The sequence below is a fragment of the Canis lupus genome, chromosome 24 (genome assembly GCF_011100685.1).
Source record: "Canis lupus familiaris isolate Mischka breed German Shepherd chromosome 24, alternate assembly UU_Cfam_GSD_1.0, whole genome shotgun sequence".
Taxonomy (NCBI): domain Eukaryota; kingdom Metazoa; phylum Chordata; class Mammalia; order Carnivora; family Canidae; genus Canis; species Canis lupus.
In genome coordinates, this window is record NC_049245.1 from 22,655,686 (window position 1) to 22,672,220 (window position 16,535).

The 16,535-nt window shown below is 43.0% G+C and overlaps 1 protein-coding gene across 1 annotated transcript in view; it reads left to right on the top strand.

Moving 5' to 3' along the window:
* The window catches only part of MAPRE1 (microtubule associated protein RP/EB family member 1), a 33,763-nt gene extending 22,879 nt beyond the window's left edge, over nucleotides 1–10,884 (top strand). The window contains exons 5-7 of the mRNA NM_001251946.1: nucleotides 1,445–1,566; nucleotides 7,229–7,381; nucleotides 9,144–10,884. Of these exons, the coding sequence (NP_001238875.1) occupies nucleotides 1,445–1,566; nucleotides 7,229–7,381; nucleotides 9,144–9,200 (332 nt within the window). The 3' untranslated portion in view covers nucleotides 9,201–10,884. The remainder of the gene's footprint in view (nucleotides 1–1,444; nucleotides 1,567–7,228; nucleotides 7,382–9,143) is intronic.
* The last annotated feature ends 5,651 nt before the right edge of the window (nucleotides 10,885–16,535 follow it).

Genomic DNA, 16,535 nt, shown 5'->3' on the forward strand with positions numbered 1-16,535 from the left:
ATGGGGGGGTGGGGACAGAAGGAGAGGGAGAGAAAGAGGGAAAGAATCTTAAGCAGCCTCCATGCCCAGTGCAGAGCCTGATGTGGGGATTGATCTCACAACCCTGAGATCATGACCTGAACTGAAATTAAGAGCTGGACACTTAACTGGCTGAGCCACCCAGGCATCCCTATATTGTATTTATTCATCAGTTGATGATGATCATTTGGGTTGTTTCCCCTCCTGAGCTGTTATGAATAATGCTACTTTGAACATTCCTGTACAAGTGTTTGTGTGGGCCTGTTTTCATTTCTCTTGGGCATAAATCCAAAGGGTATATGCTGTAGAGCACAATTCTTGGGTTGTATATGGTTCCTCTCTTTAACCTTTTGCAGAACCACCAGACTGTTTTCTAAAGTGGCTGCACCGTTACACATTCCCATCAGCAGCATGTATGAGAGTTCTGATTTCACCAATTATTGAGTGCTTAGCTTCCTAGAATGGGGATCTGTGTAGATAACCCTATGTATTTCATATTTCAGATGCTGATAACAGGCAAGTGGAGACTTGCACTAAGCATTTGGTTTTGGGGATGAACGTATACTAGAGATCATCCAGGAGAAGTGCCTGTACTTGGGGGTGAAAGGCCTTATGGTTATTGAACTGTTTGGGGTGTCAGAAAGATCAGATATTTCTAAACTTGGCATAATATATGGCTTTACAAAATAATTGCTAAATAAATGATTAAAATCATGAACGATAAATTTACCTCAAGATAGCCCATTCTTAATTATTCTTGATTGTTTTAACTTTACTCCTTTTTCCTTAACTTTGTCAGCTTTTGGCTCTGCTCACAGAGAAGTCTGTAAGTCCTAGTCAGGGCGCTGCTTTCCTCTCCTAACCCTCCTAAACACCTTCTAAAAGGTGAGCAATATGCGGGTTTTGAGGTAATTAGTGGTAAGAGCAGTCTCTACCACCCTTCTCTTCCCAAGCCAAGGAGTTTGAGGTTCTAAGATGGGGGGCATCTTACTTTCCAGATGGGAAACCTTGGGTACCTGGCAGCATCTGGGACCGTGAGCTCGTTCCTGGCATGAAGTTTGCCTTTGCTTCATGAAGTTGCCCTGTTTGTGGATTTGGTTGGAGCTAGGTTAAGATGGTCTTCGCCAGAATGACTGCGTCTCTTTCAGATGGTAGTCTTCTTTACCCCAGCGGAAAAAAGACCTCACAGAGGGAGTCCTTTCCAGCACAAAAGATGGTGGCTAAAATTGGTACTTAACTCTGCTGCCAGGTTAAAAACCACTTTGGGCAAACATGGGAATGTTGTCTTGCATGCTGGGCTCTCTACAGGAGGTCTCTTCACTGCATAGCTGTGGAGGGCAGTTGGTCACAGCCTCCTCTTGTCTGGTGGGGTTTTTTTTTTGTCTTGAAATTTCTCCTCTTAAAGAAAGCTCTGCTCCTCTCTCAGCTCCACAGAGGCCCATTGCAACACACAGAACTACTGCAACCCCTAAGGCTGGCCCGGGTGTGGTGCGAAAGAATCCTGGTGTGGGCAACGGGGATGATGAAGCAGCTGAATTGATGCAGCAGGTAGGCACCTCCTCTGTCTAAGATCAAAGACTGAAGTTTCTTCAGGAGAAAGAATGCTTGACAACACTGTTGCAGGGAAGGCCTGCCTGTCTTTTTGTAGGAAGGCCTGCCTTGTCCCTCTGCTGAAGCGGTCCTCATTATGTGTGAGCACTTTGAGTGCTGTGTGGGGAGTGGGAATGTGGAAGTGCAGGTGGAAGAGAGGGATCAGGTGTTTCTAAGATCTATTAGTGTGACAGAAACCAATGTCTTTGGAAACCCACCCATAGTAGAACCCTGTTGAAGGTCTCTGAAACACTGTCAGGGTTCTGTGGGATTCAGAGAGTGTCTCTTGACGTTTGTCTCTGACAAAAGATAAAGAAAAGTTCCTTTCTAAATAGTAAGGAAAAAAGAAGATTCCATAGTTTCTGTACTGAAATTGTGGGTCATTGGAGATGCAAGTTAGAGTGGAACTGGCATGGAAAGCCTGTTATTGATCTTCTGTTCTTACTAGTTCAGTCATTTGAAACATACTCTTTAGAATTAATTAAATATCCTGATGGTACACATCAGAGGTTTCTATGGATCCGAACAAAATTTAGACTTTATTTTTTTCTTAAAGATTTTATTTACTTGACAGAGCACAAGCAGAGGGAAGTGGCAGGCAGAGGGAGAGGAAGAAGCAGGCTGTCTGCATAGCATGGTGCCTGATGTGGGGCTTAATCCCAGGACGCTGGGATCATGACCTGGGCCGAAGGTAGACACACAACTGACTGAGCCACCCAGGCACCCAAAATTTAGACATTTTTGCACCAGTCCTTATAGTTTTGTTCTTTTGCTTTTAGGTGATTCTCTTGATTAATACCAGGTTTTTTTGTTTGTTTTTGTTTTTTTTGTTTTTGTTTTTGTTTTTGTTTTTTTAAATTTTTTTTTTTATTTATTTATGATAGTCACATAGAGAGAGAGAGAGAGAGAGAGGCAGAGACATAAGCAGAGGGAGAAGCAGGCTCCATGCACCGGGAGCCTGACGTGGGATTCGATCCCGGGTCTCCAGGATCGCGCCCTGGGCCAAAGGCAGGCACCAAACCGCTGCGCCACCCAGGGATCCCTGTTTTTGTTTTTTAAGATTTTATTCATGAGAGACACAGAGAGAGGCAGAGACACAGGCAGAGGGAGAAGCAGGCTCCATGCAGGGAACCTGATGTGGGACTCAATCCTGGGTCTCCAGGATCATGCCCTAGGCTGAAGGCGGCCCTAAACCACTAAACAGCCGGGCTGCCCCTAATTCCAGTTCTTTTTTATTTTATTTTATTTTATTTCTTCATGAGAGACACAGAGCACGAGAGAGAGAGAGGCAGAGACACAGGCAGAGGGAGAAGCAGGCTCTATGCGGGGAGCCAGACATGGGACTTGATCCCGGATCTCCAGGGTCACAACCTGGGCTGAAGGCGGCACTAAACCTCTGAGCTACCTGGGCTGCCCCTAATTCCAGTTTTAAAATGGGGGATGCTCTATGATTTCTGTGTGTTTGGGTTTGAATCCTTTAACTTTCTTGAAAACCAAGTCCTAAAACCTGGGGGCAGAGGCCTCACTTGAACCTGGAACCTCTCATAACAACCCAAGCCCTACTCCTCAGAGATCAGGATATAAGAGCCTTGCCAGAGATCACGGTTTTTTTTGTTTTTGTTTTTCCCAATTTTTGATTTGTGTGTGCCCTGTGATTCTAGGTGTCGTGGGGATGTCAGGTGACTGGGTCATCATCCCTATTAGTGTGGCTGCCTTGCGTACCCTCTTAGAACTGTCACTGTGAAGTACAGAAGTCCTGGAGAATAAGGAGACTTCCCTGTTAACTGTTGGTTTCTAGACAAGGATGTACACAGGAAGCAGTCTCAGGGAAAAACAGTGTTGCCAATGCCAGGGCTGGGTGGCTAGCCCAGGGTTGATTTTGGAATCTCTGGGAAAAGATGTGGCAGATTCTTTGGGACTGCTGTTCTTGGCACAGGTAGTGTCCTGTGTGATGGGGCACAAGCTTTGGGTTGTATAGATTTGGGGACTTTCCTAGCTCTGCCACTTCTACTTGGGGCAAGTCAGTTAACCTCTCTAAACTTACTGTGTTGTGTGAAGTTGAGCAGATTATATGAGCTAGTGTTATTTGGGTCCCTGGAGTGGTGTCTAGGATAAATGGTGAAAATAGCAATGGATAAAAGACAGTTGTGATTATTATAGTTCTTGTCCATGGTCTTAATAGAGCAAAATAGATTCTGCAGTGTCTTTTTGAAAGCTCACAGGTGTCAGATTGTCTTGACAAATGTTAATAAAAACAAAAATAACTGACATTTTTAGAGTGGTTTGCCATAGCTTTAGTGAGTACTTCAATTTCACTTTTACATTAGTCTGTGAGGTCTCACAGATAGTGACAGTGTGCTGGGGGAGGTTAAATGACCTGCCCTGAGAGTTGAGTCAGCTGCCCCCGTCCTGCTCTCTGGAGTACTTGGGCTTGTGCAGGGTTTCCATTTTGTTTTCTCTTTAATATGAAGGATTTTTTAAGTCCTCTCCAGGTTGCCAGAATTCTTACCTATAACACCCTGTTACTAACTTCCTTGGCTTATTTACCTGATCTGTCTGGCCCCTTGGAAGTATTTGAATTTGTGGCCCTTAGCAAAGGTGTGGAGGTCTAGGGAACATGACTGCAATGTGGGAAATAGAGCCAGACAGGCTTCTTGGGGCAAGAGGACAGCAGTGTATTCTCACAGATTACCTACTGGTATCCATTTCCTTAGGAGATCTGCAACAATTCTGCATTCCTAACACATCCTGGAGAAGTTTACTTTTAGTTGATTTGAGTCCAGAGCAGTTCAAAAGAGAACGTAAACCAGAGATATGAGGCACATACATAATTTAAATTTTTTTAGTAGGGATGTTAAAACAGTGAAAAGAAACACATGAAATTTCTTCTAATAACCCATTACGTGTATCCAAAGTGTTACCATTTTAACATGTAATCAATACAAATAATCATCAATGAGATATTTTACGTTTGAAGACCGTACTAGGTCGTTGAAATCCTGTGTGTATTTAATATTTACTGCCTGTCTCAATTGCATTGGCCACTTTTCAAGTACTCAGATACCCATTTGTATGGGCCAGTGCAGGTCCAAAGCATTCTTCTTGGGTTTCCTAAGTTATAGCTATTACTTTACTGCAAGAGAAGTTTTAAGAGTGACATTGATTACTAGCCACAGAGTTTTAATAACCTCAAAGGGTAAACAAGCGGGGAGTGAAAGCCAGTGACTTCATAGTGTGTACTAATTATTTCCTGTGGATACCTACTTAATGAGTTATGTCATGGAGGAATGCTGCTTTGGCCTCACAGGGAGGCCCAAAAGGCTGGGTTCTGGTGCCTTTGATGATGTGTAGGTCCAAGAAAGTTTGACTTGGTTTGTGAGGGAGGCACTAGTGAGCCATGGGTGATGGACTCCAAGGTGTAGCATACCTTTTGAAGCTCTTTTGACTTCCTTTCCCTCCTGAGTCACTAATGTGATTAGAAGGCCTCTTCCCTAGCTCTTGGGTCTTAGAACTGAAGATTTAAGGCAACTTCCTACTGCTGGGGTCAGTCAGCTCTTGTCCATCCCCCCCCTCCCCTTTTTTTAAATTTTTAAATTTTATTTTTTAAAAAGATTTTATTTATTCATAGAAACACACACACACACACACACACACACACAGAAGCAGGCTCCATACAGGAAGCCCGACGTGGGACTCAATCCCGGGTCTCCAGGATCACACCCCAGGCTGCAGGTGGTGCTAAACTGCTGCGCCACGGGGGCTGCCCCCCTTCCCCCTTTTTTAAAGAGTTACTTGTTTTAGTGAGAGAGAAAATGTGAGCTGCTAAGTGTGGAACCTGACTGGGGGTGGCTCCATCTCACGTCCCTGAGACCATGACCTGAGCTGAAATCAAGAGTCAAACACTTAATTGAACCACCCAGGTGCCCTAGGTTTTCCCTTTCCATCCCCTCGTCCACTTTGGGGCCGAGAGTTTAAAGAAGCAACAGCAGCAGTAAAATCAGGTTTGGGGAGAAGGAGAGGCAATAGATGATTTAGCTTTGCTGGCTACTAGGTGATGCTAGTATTTCATTGAAATTCTCAGTTATTTTTAAAAGTGATTTCTGTGGGGTATGCTTGGGTGGTTCAGTGGTTGAGCGTCTGCCTTTGGCTCAGGTTGTGATCCTGGAATCGAGTCCTGCATCAGGCTCCCCATAGGGAACCTGGTTCTCCCTCTGCCTATGTCTCTGCCTCTGTCTCCCGTAAATAAAATCTTAAAAAAAAAAAAAATGATTTCTGTGGTTGATAAAGGAATAATTGAAAGACTGTTTTCATCAGGCCTTTGATGATGAACATTGAAATTAAGTAATTGACAGAATGGTCCTTGTGGTTCTGGACACCTTTTCTCATTTCTGGATGCTTCTCGACTACAACTTATGAAGGGGGAGTTTTCCACCTTGGGACAGGACTTGATCCCTTTGGGTATATCTGGCTTCTTTGCGAGTCCGTGGGGGAACTAAAGAAGCTATTTGCTTCAGTTTTTGCCTTTAGTTCAGACGGCTGGACTTACATGTCTGTGGTGCCTCTCAGGCACTCAGAATTCCCTACTGCCTGAATTGTTCTCAGTAGCTGCACTTTTGATTTCCTTCCTTGGCCTTGCCTGTGGCCCCAGCCTGTGTGTCCCATGAGTATTTTATGCTGCGTGGTATGCCATGTAATTTGCATTTGTAATTGAGAGTTAAATTAAATTCACATGTCATAGAGTTGAATGTCTTGGAATGAAGATGTGCACTATGCTTAAAATGGCCATGAGAAGTCTTAGGACATTTATTAATCTTGGCTACATAGAGACCCGGCCTAAGCACTGAGATTTATTTCCTTTTGGCCTTTTGTGAGAATTAGAGCCCCTCAGCAGGATGCCTGGAGAATCCTGCAGCACATGTGGTGAGCTGGCGAAATGCTTGCTGGAGCTAGCAGTGGAACGTGCTGTGCTAGGTCTGCTCCCTGCTTCTGTGTCTTCTCTCCCTTTTGAAACTCTCTTGGGAGAGAGACAGGTGCCAAGACTCTTTCCTCTCCTTTTGAATAATGAATTGCTCCTCCCATCCCTAGCATATGGTAGCCTCTGGAGAATCATTGAGTTCTCCATGCTTGGGCCACTGTCACTTCTAGCTGTTTTTGACTAGCGTAGTCTTTTTAGTCAGTAGTCTTCTTCTGCCTTGCCATTTCTGCCTTGCTTCTCTGGACCAGACCCTTTTTTTCCATTGACCACCACGTGTAGAAAGACCTGGATTTCACAGACCAGTGCCCTGGTGAAAACTCAGTTGATGCTTGTCAGCCACTTTGCTGGGCAGGTTGTGGATTCTGCTTCTTTATTTGTCTCAGGATCCCAGAGTTTCTTTCCTTGATCTATTCTTAGTTCCTCATGATTTCTGGTGTAACCTGCCTCTTCCTGGGAGATGTTATAGTCAAGGTGGCCACGTTATTTATCTGGAGCGAAAGAAGACTGGTATTAAACTAAAGTGGGTTTTGGTCCATGTTAGTGAGTGTGATGGAAGACCATGTCTCCTCTCAGCTTAGCAGTTTGTCTGATATGTTGTTGGTACATGAATGCTTAGTATCTTATCCTTTTTAATGTCTTACGCAGGTCAATGTATTGAAACTTACCGTCGAAGACTTGGAGAAAGAGAGAGATTTCTACTTTGGAAAGCTAAGAAACATTGAATTGATTTGCCAGGAGAACGAAGGGGAAAACAACCCTGTATTGCAGAGGATCGTGGACATTCTCTATGCCACAGATGTATGTGTTGCCATTTTGCCATCTAAGACAAAGTAAATTTTATCTGGTTGGTTTCAGCGCTCAGTGCTGGTGCTCCTCATGTTCTAGGATAGCATTCATCAAAAAGACTTTGACTTCTGAAAGTCAGCCAGAAGGCACCTCTGCTCAGCCTCAGCCTCTGCCTTGAGGCCTGTGAGCCTTTGAGGCAGGAATAGGACAAGGAGGTGGCTGGCTTGCACTGCTTCTGTGGTTTATGGCCACTGATAAGTGATGAGTGCCACCAAATGCTCTTAACCCCACCATCCCTCTCCACCCCTGCAACTTGGACCCCTCAGCCTGATGTGCTGTCTCCCATTTTATCAGGGCCCCAGGCATGATATGGCCCCTTTCGGATGTCCCCTGCCCATGGCTGTATCTCTGTTCCTCCTCCTCAGGAGTGTGCCTGGTTCCCATTTCTTCATAGTACTTTATGGTCAAGTTTCTTGGGATCCATGTATGTTATTACACAGCAGAATCTGGTGATACTAATCATGACATGCTAGCTGATCAGGGAAGACTAATTTTTTTCCTACATTTAGGATTTGGTATCTTTCTATGTCCAATATTTAATGGCTTTACTTATTTATAAATCTGCATACCTAATAAGGTCTGTACCATCAAGTTGCAGTGTATGTCTGTTTTATAGTGTGTATAGCAGTATACAAATACAAGGTAATATTAATATTGGCATTAACACTGTTCTCTAAATCTACCAAGTAAATTTCAGGGAATGAAGACAGATGACTGAAGAGATGATACTTTGTTCCATAAATTCTTATTCTGGGCTTGCTCTATGCTAGCTTCAGTGAAAACAAAGATGATGAAGATGCAGAGGCCCTTGGTCTAGTCTGAGTATTATCTTAATGGAGTCTTAAGTAAATTCAGCTGTGGAGATTTAGTTAAAAATAAGATGGTGATTGAAGGAGAAGTCTGATTTTTATGGTGATCTAGCCATTATTATGCAAGAATGCCCTGGAGTGAGCATTAGTGGGAACCTCAAATCTGCTGTATTTCCATGCCACTAATGTTGGGTCAGTCTTGGAGGTTACTATAGGTATTGTGAGTGTTTTCGGTAAACCCACAACACCCACAATGGCATGCATGGTCCTGAAGTGCTGTCAAAGAAATGCATAAAGGAAAAGTTGGCTGCATAGACAGCTTATTGAGAAGAGATGATATGGTACTGAACTTTCATGGTGACATCAGGGGTTTTTGAGGGTACATTTTCTTTTTTTTAAACAAACTTACTGAGATAGAATTGACATGGACTGTACACATTTAAGTACAATATGATATGTGATATCATCACCATAATGAAGACATAATTAAGAAATCAACTTGTGCTCAGTTTTTTTTTTTTAATATTTTATTTATTTATTCATAGAGACAGAGAGAGAGAGAGGCAGAGACACAGGCAGAGGGAGAAGCAGGCATCATACAGAGAGCCTGACATGGGACTCGATCCCAGGTCTCCAGGATCATGCCCTGGGCTGCAGGTGGCACTAAACCACTGCACCACCAGGGCTGCCCTTGTGCTCAGTTTTTGACTGTTGTGAGATGTGTTTCCACTGTCTAATAAAGTAGTGGTCATGTGGCCTTGTACTATTAAACGATAAGGGTGTGGTAGAGATGGGAAGAGTCACTGACTTGAAGAGACTGTTAATATGAGACAAGTGACATCACAGTAACTGATCCTTCATTTGGTGCTGAGTAATAGCTTTCCCCTCTCGTTTTCCCATTTTAGGAAGGCTTTGTGATACCTGATGAAGGGGGCCCACAGGAGGAACAAGAAGAGTATTAACAGCCTGGACCAGCAAAGCAACATCCGAATTCTTCACTCCAAATCATGTGCTTAACTGTAAAATATCCCCTTTTATTATTCTTAGAGGACTCACTGGTTTCTTTTCATGAGCAAACAGTACCTCTTCTTAAAGTGCACTTTGCAGAAGTTTCACCCCTTTTCCAATGAGTTTGAGTTAGGAGCTTTTACCCTGTAGCAGAGCAGTATTAACATCTAGTTGGGTCACCTGGGGAACAGAGAGGCTGACCATGGGGCTCACTGTGTGGATGCTGGTAACACTCACTGCTGGAGAAGGTGCTTTTATGTCATACACTGAGGTGGAGTCCTCAGTAGAGAAATGTAAAGACTGATTTGAATTTTAAGCTAATGTGAAATCTTGGCAGAGAACGTTTTAATAAATAAATGCCTTAAGAGTATTTAAAATATGCTTCCATATTTCAAAATATAAAATGTACCATGACAGGAGAATTTTACATGTTTGACAGGGTGTCTGGGAAGGAAGGGCCAGACCTCTGGACCTTTGGAATCTGCTGTTCACAGGCCTTGCAGGGCTGCTTGAATCCTCAAAGACCTAGACCTTGGCTCAAAAGGGAAATTTAAAAAGTTGCTCTGTAAAGCCATTTGGTGTCCTTGACCAATCGTATCCCTCCTCTAAGAAGCAAGAGGCATTGTTGCCTGGATGAATAGAGGGCACGTTTCAGCCCTGAGATGTTGAAGAGCTTGAATTTCCTTGAACATTTCTCTGACGATTTTTCCAGTTATCCCTGAAATTTCTATGTATTGTGTTTTTGGGAAATGAGGTGTGTCCAGTTTCTAAATCTAACAACTACTTTTGGGGACTTGCCCACATCTCTGGGATTTGAATGGGGGTCATGTCCCATTTTACTGTCTTTTAAGTTTACATTGAACATGTTTCTCTTCTCTGCTCCCTGTGCCCACTGGGGACTCCTCTTTGGCTCCTTAAAGTTTGCTGCTTAGAGTGTAAGTTCAGCAGGCAGGTGGTCACGCTGCAAGTCTTTCTAGACCTCTGGCAAAGGGAGTGACCAGTGAAGGCCATCGCTACCTTAGGATCTGCAAGGCTGGGTGTTCTCGGTACCTGCTGTCCACCACCCTCCACTGTTATCGGAATACTTTGCCAGTGCACTAATCTCTTTGGAGATAAAATTCGTTAGCGTGTTACTAAATGTTAATTTTCTTTTGCAGAAGATACAGTACCGTGTCTGAATTAATTATTAATATTTAAAATATTTCATTCCTTAACTCTTCCTCATTGCTTTGCCCCTAGCCTATTCAGTTCCTTTGTTTGGCAGAATTCTGCAAAATGTGTGTCACCCACTACTGAGATTGTTCAGCCCCTGATGTATTTGTATTGATTTGTTCCTGGTGGTAGCTTGTCCTAAAATGTGTGTAGAAAGCAGATATTTTATGATAAAATTGTTGTGTAGTGCATGCTCTGTGTGGAATTCAGAGGAAAACCCAGATTCAGTGATTAACAATGCCAAAAAATGCAAGTAACTAGCCATTGTTCAAATAACAGTGGTGCTATTTCTCTTTTGTGGCCTTTTAGACTTTTGTTGCCCTAAAATACCATTTTATTGGGAACCCATTTTCCACCTGGTCTTTCTTGACAGGGTTTTTTTCTACTTTAAACAGTTTCTAAATAAAATTCTGTATTTCAAGAGTGTCATGTCTTCTGAAATTTGTCTTGCCCTGGGTATATTCTTTTAGGTTCAAATGGTAAGGTACTGATTCTTCTCTCTTAAATTCAGACTGATCTTTTCATCTTTCACTTTTTTTTTTAATGTACTTATTTCTAAGCCCATTCCTTTTTTCTCTGTTCTTCATATTTCATTTCTCAGCCTCCTGCTGTTAGATGTTCTCATGTTACTGTGAGAGGTCTTTGAGAAGTCTAAGGCTTGGCCCCGCAGCCTTGAAGCCTTTTCAGGTGGCTTCCTCCTGAGAACTACAGCAGGACAGTGCTTGCTGGATACCATGGGGAGATAGTCCCCCCCCCACCCCCAAAAGTATGTTTCAAAGGCAGTTAATAGTCTGACACTATGAAATAACCTGAAATTACCATCTTCCCCTCCCTTTTAAAATTCTATGCCGTAAGAAATGAGTTCAAAAGGAGACTTGCTGCCATTTTCAGTATGAAAAGAAGTTAAATGGGTAGGAATTGGTTTTCTATATAATTTTTTAGGGTTCTTATTACAATTATGGATACTCTGTAAACCCAACTTGATTTTTGCCTAGGGTTAAATCCACAAAACTTCCTCTAGAAATTAATGGTACTATACCTTCCGTGAAGTGTTGTGCACCTTCAGAAGGAATTTGACACCCCATGTGTTGGTGATCTACAGAGGATACACCTCCAGGCGTGCTTGGAGTTGGTGAAGATACCATGGAGTAATGTCACCTGAAAAATTACCTTGGAAGGAGTGAAGCTGATCCTGTGTGTACTTCTTAAGTCTATTGACCTTGTTCTTTAGGCTGAGCCCTATAAAGTCTTGATAAGACTAGTTCAGGGTAGGTCACTGGTGCACTTAACTTGAGGAAGCTTCTTGGTTTGCTTGGCAAGTTCTCTGTTGCTTGAGGAGTGGTAAACATGGGTCTTCTGGCTGGATTGGGATTTACGGTTCAGTCAGGCTGGTGTTCCTCAAGCTATTGGGCTTTAGAATCACCTGGGGAACTTGACTGACATAATCTATTTCTAAAGTCCATCTCTAGAAATTGAGTCAGGGGATTGAAAATCTGCATTTTACTTTGTAGCTCAGGTGACCTGGGCTTAATGTAACCCTCATACTTGTACTTCGGCCTTAACATACATGCCTGCATGTTCAAGTCTAATTCTGATGGGGAAACATCAGATTTGAGTTCTTGCAGGTTCATCCTAACTTTGACTTCCAAGCTATGTGATCTCTCTTGTTCTGAGCTGCCAAATGGGGATGATGCTGCCTGAAGTGCCTCCCTCACTGGGTACTTGTGATCAGAGTGAGCTGATAGAAAAAGCAGCCACAATGTTAGGAAGCCGAGCATAAGTTCTTCAGATCCAGTGGACATTCTCTAGAATTTCTAGATCAGAAGAGTTTAGAAACAGAGTTTTTGTATGGACCTCTGGCAAAGGGAGTGACCAGTGAAGGCCATCACTACCTTAGGATCTGCAAGGCTGGGTGTTCTCGGTGCCTGCTGTCCACCATGCAGGAGGGTATGCATAAGATAGGCTTCCAGTACTTTGTAAAATAAGTAACAAGTTCTTTTATTGTTTCTTTTTCAGCTTGGTGGTGGTATTGAGTCTAGCTCTTTGAGGTTTTCAGACTATGATTTTCATCCAGTTTCCTGAGTGAAATTGAAGTATAAATGCACGTTTCACCATTTTCTTTGAAATGAAAATTCAGTGATTCAGTAACTCAAATTCATTGATTTAAAAACTTGTATTTTCTTCAAGGTGTACTCTCTAGAAAATAATATGGTGTTGGGCAGGAAGCAGCTTTGTTATAACAGAGTGACTCTATAGAGTTTTTCTTTAAGTAGTATTTTACAAGGTTTGATATGAGGAGCTCCTTTTGTGATGTTTACTGCAGTTCACCACAGTACACAAACACAGCCTAGTCTTTAAGCCTGATGAACCTAATGAGATTAGTGCAGGTGATCCAAATCTAGCTGATGTCAACAGAGAGTGGAACTCGAAGTAATCACTCTGAACCACACTGACCCTGAGCTGTGGTCAGTATTGATGTAAAATTTAGGATGATGTCATACTTTTGACATACTTTCACACAGTGCAGATTAGCCATCAAAGGCTAGAACTTTGTAGATGGTATCGAGAGAGAGATTTAGAACTGCATAGTGATCTGTCAGCAGCTTGCAGGTCTGTCAGATGTCTTACCTTAAAAATTTTTAAAAATTCCCCCCTTATGCTGATTTATTGGAGTTATTTTCCTTAGTCTACAGGCATTGTTGGTAAGTAAGGGTAGGCTGCGTGCAAGCAGGAGGAAGAGGAGGAAGAGGAATTTATTTACTGAGGTCTTCAACTTTCAGTTCTGGTTGTAGAATGAGATTTGGGAAGTGCGATTTAGCCCATCTGGGTAAGTCTTAACAGAGCTGGCTTTATGGTTCTAGCTTTCAGAGGGGGCAGAGATGAGGTTCTAAGATTCAGTCTTAATGCATGACTCATTGCAGTGTAGACTATTAAGTCCAGGGTCAAGCATACAAGTGGGTAGACTGAATGTATGAAGGGGGTGTGTGGCTAGAGTCTTCTGACCTTTACCAAAATGAATGAAGGAGTTAGTGCTGTGGTCAGGAGGCCAGGGACCAGGAGTCGAGACCACCGTCCTCCTCCATGCCCTGTGTCCTGGGTTTGCAGAGTAGTTTTTCATTGGCTCATTGGGGAGTGGAGCAGGGATGGTTTCCCCAAGATCTCTTCTGGACCAGAGAGAGTTACTTAGGTCTGTGAAAAGCTGATCTACTGGATCTGAAAAGAATGTAGGAATGCTTCTTTCTGGCAAATAATGCCCCTGGGGCCAGGACAGGGATAGCTTTGATTCAGGGAGAAGCACAGTGTTTCTCAGCATCAGCGACATACATTTTGCATGTGAAAGTTTGAAAAAATTCTCAATAATGATGAAATTGTAAAGTGTACAACTTCTGTGCTCTAAGATAATTTTTGACTCTAGAGGTGCCAGGGTGGCTGAGTTGGTTAAGCAACCAACCTCTGACTTCAGCTCAGGTCTTTTTCTTTTTTTTAAGAGAGGGGGAGAGAGAACTATGGGGAGGGGGTGGAGGGAGAGGGAGAGAATCCCAAGCAGGTTCTATGCCCAGTGTGGAGCCCATTGTGGAGCCCAACATGGGGCTCCATCTCACAACGCTGAGATCATGACCTGAACCAAAACCAAGAGTTGGACCTAACTGACTGAGTCACCCAAGTGCCCCTCAGCTCAGGTATTGATCTCAGGGTTGCCTACTTAAAAAATTTTGACTCTTGGGCAGCCCGGGTGGCTCAGCAGTTTAGCTCTGCCTTCAGCCCAGGGCCTGATCCTGGAGACCTGGGATCGAGTCCCACATTGGGCTCCCTGCATGGAGCCTGCTTCTCCCTCTGCCTGTGTCTCTGCCTCTCACTCTCTCTGTCTCTCATGAATAAATAAAATCTTGAAAAAAATTTTTTTTGACTCTAAAAGAAGGAGTTTGACAGAAGACCAAGTGGTTCAACCTGTGTCTGGCTGCAAGCTGCAAGGAGAGCTTTGGTTATAGAGTAGTCCCCCTTTACCTGCAGATGATACATTTCCAGGGCCCACAGTGGGTGCCTGGAACAGTGGCTCGTACCGATCCCTAGATATACTACGTTTTTTCCTATATAGACATACTTACAATAAAATAATTTGTAATTAGTCATAGTAAGAAATTAGCAACAACTGAAAACAATAATTGGAACAGTATAAATCCTAAAAGTTCAATGAATGTGGCCTCTCAGTATCTTAATGTACGATATTCCTCCTCCTCTTGATGTGATGGTGAAATGCCTACGTGTGGAGGTGAAGTCAGATGAATGATGTGGGCACTGTGACCTAGTGTTAGGCTCCTGTTGACCTGCACATACATCAGGAGGTGGAGCATTTGCTTCTGGGCCGCAGAGACTGCAGAGTGAATCCCAGGGAAGGGGGCCTGCTGTAGCCATGTGGACAAGACTCAACACGTCGCACTGGGATCATCCGTGGCTTACCCTATTGGGGCTTGAGTGACCTGTGGGTTCCTTTCTGCCCTTGCTTGCTTGCCAGTAGTTTTATCATGTTCCTATTATTCATAGTTCTCATAGTGGGGCCCCATTGATAGATTTTGAAGTAGTTCCAGTGATTTTAAGGTCTGTCATACTTTATGGTTATTTGGATTTTAGCATTCTAAAGGTTTATAATCCAATACTGCCTTTTTGGGGGCATTTTACGTTTTTCTACAAAATGATGTGAGTTAAACATGTAATTATATATATAGACTGCTGTTTTTAGCTTAAAATTTAAATTCTGCATGGTGGAATGAACTATTTGTGTTTTTTATAGGTAGCTGTGGGCTATCCTAGCTTCCTCTATGTGCACCTCCCTCCCTATTAATTTTAAAGGCTGAGAGAAGAAATGATTCAATGTTGAATGAAATAAAAAAATTTTTAAATTTCCTCAGGATTTCTAATTCTGTGATTTACTATTTCCCCCCTAGTTTTGTTTTGTTTTTTAGATTTTATTTATTTATGAGAATACACAGAGAGGAGAGAGTCAGAGACGCAGGCAGAGGGAGAAGCAGGCTCCATGCAGGGAGCTCGACGTGGGACTCGATCCCGGTGCCCCGGGATCGCGCCCTGGGCTGAAGGTGGCGCTAAACCGCCGAGCCACCCAGGCTGCCCTCCTCCCTAGTTTTTAAGAAGTATTTCTGTTTTGAGAGAGGAGGTGGGTAAGTAGTAACTGACCACATTGAGAATCTGTCTTTTTTCTTGAAACATGGTATTCTGAAGTCTTTGGCATTTGAAGCTGCTTTCTCTTAGTGTGGTATGGATAGGAAGAGCATTGTTTTATTTATTTTTAAACTTATTTTAAAGATTTATTTATTTTAGGGATACCTGGGTGCTCTGTGGTTGGTTGACCATCTGCCTTCGGCTCAGGGCGTGATCCTGGGATCCGGGATCAAGTACCCCCTAGGCTGTCTTGTGGGGAGCTTGCTTCTCCCTCTGCCTATGTCTGTCTGTCTGTCTCTCTCTGTCTCATGAATAAATAAATCTTTTTAAAAAAAGATTTATTTATTTTAGAGTGTGAGAGGGTGGAGAGGAGTCACAAGGAGAGAACTCTAAGCTGACCCCTTGCTAAGATCGCTTCAGGACTCGCCACAGGGCTCAACGGGGGCTTTGATCTCAAGACCCATGAGATCATGACCAGAGCTGAATCAAAGAGTTGGATGCTTAACTGAGCCACCCAGGCACCCCAGGAAGAGCATTGTTTGCAATGTCACATCAGTGGGAGGAGTAGTTGACCTCAGATGAAAGTATGATCTTGATACTAATCTTTAGGGTCCTCTCCAGTTTGAGCATTCACTGACTTCCCTCTTTTTAATTCATGTTTGAAAAGGAAAAGCCTCTCTTGGCTGTCAATTTGCATCTGAAAATTGTTGACAAATTATATAAAGCTGAGAAGGATACAAGTTGTGGTTTTTCTTTATTGAGGAATAATTGACACATATAATTAGAATAGAAGTTTTAATGTTTTATTTATTTATTTATTTATTTATTTTTTTAAAATTTTTATTTATTTATGATAGGCACACAGTGAGAGAGAGAGAGGCAGAGACACAGGCAGAGGGAGA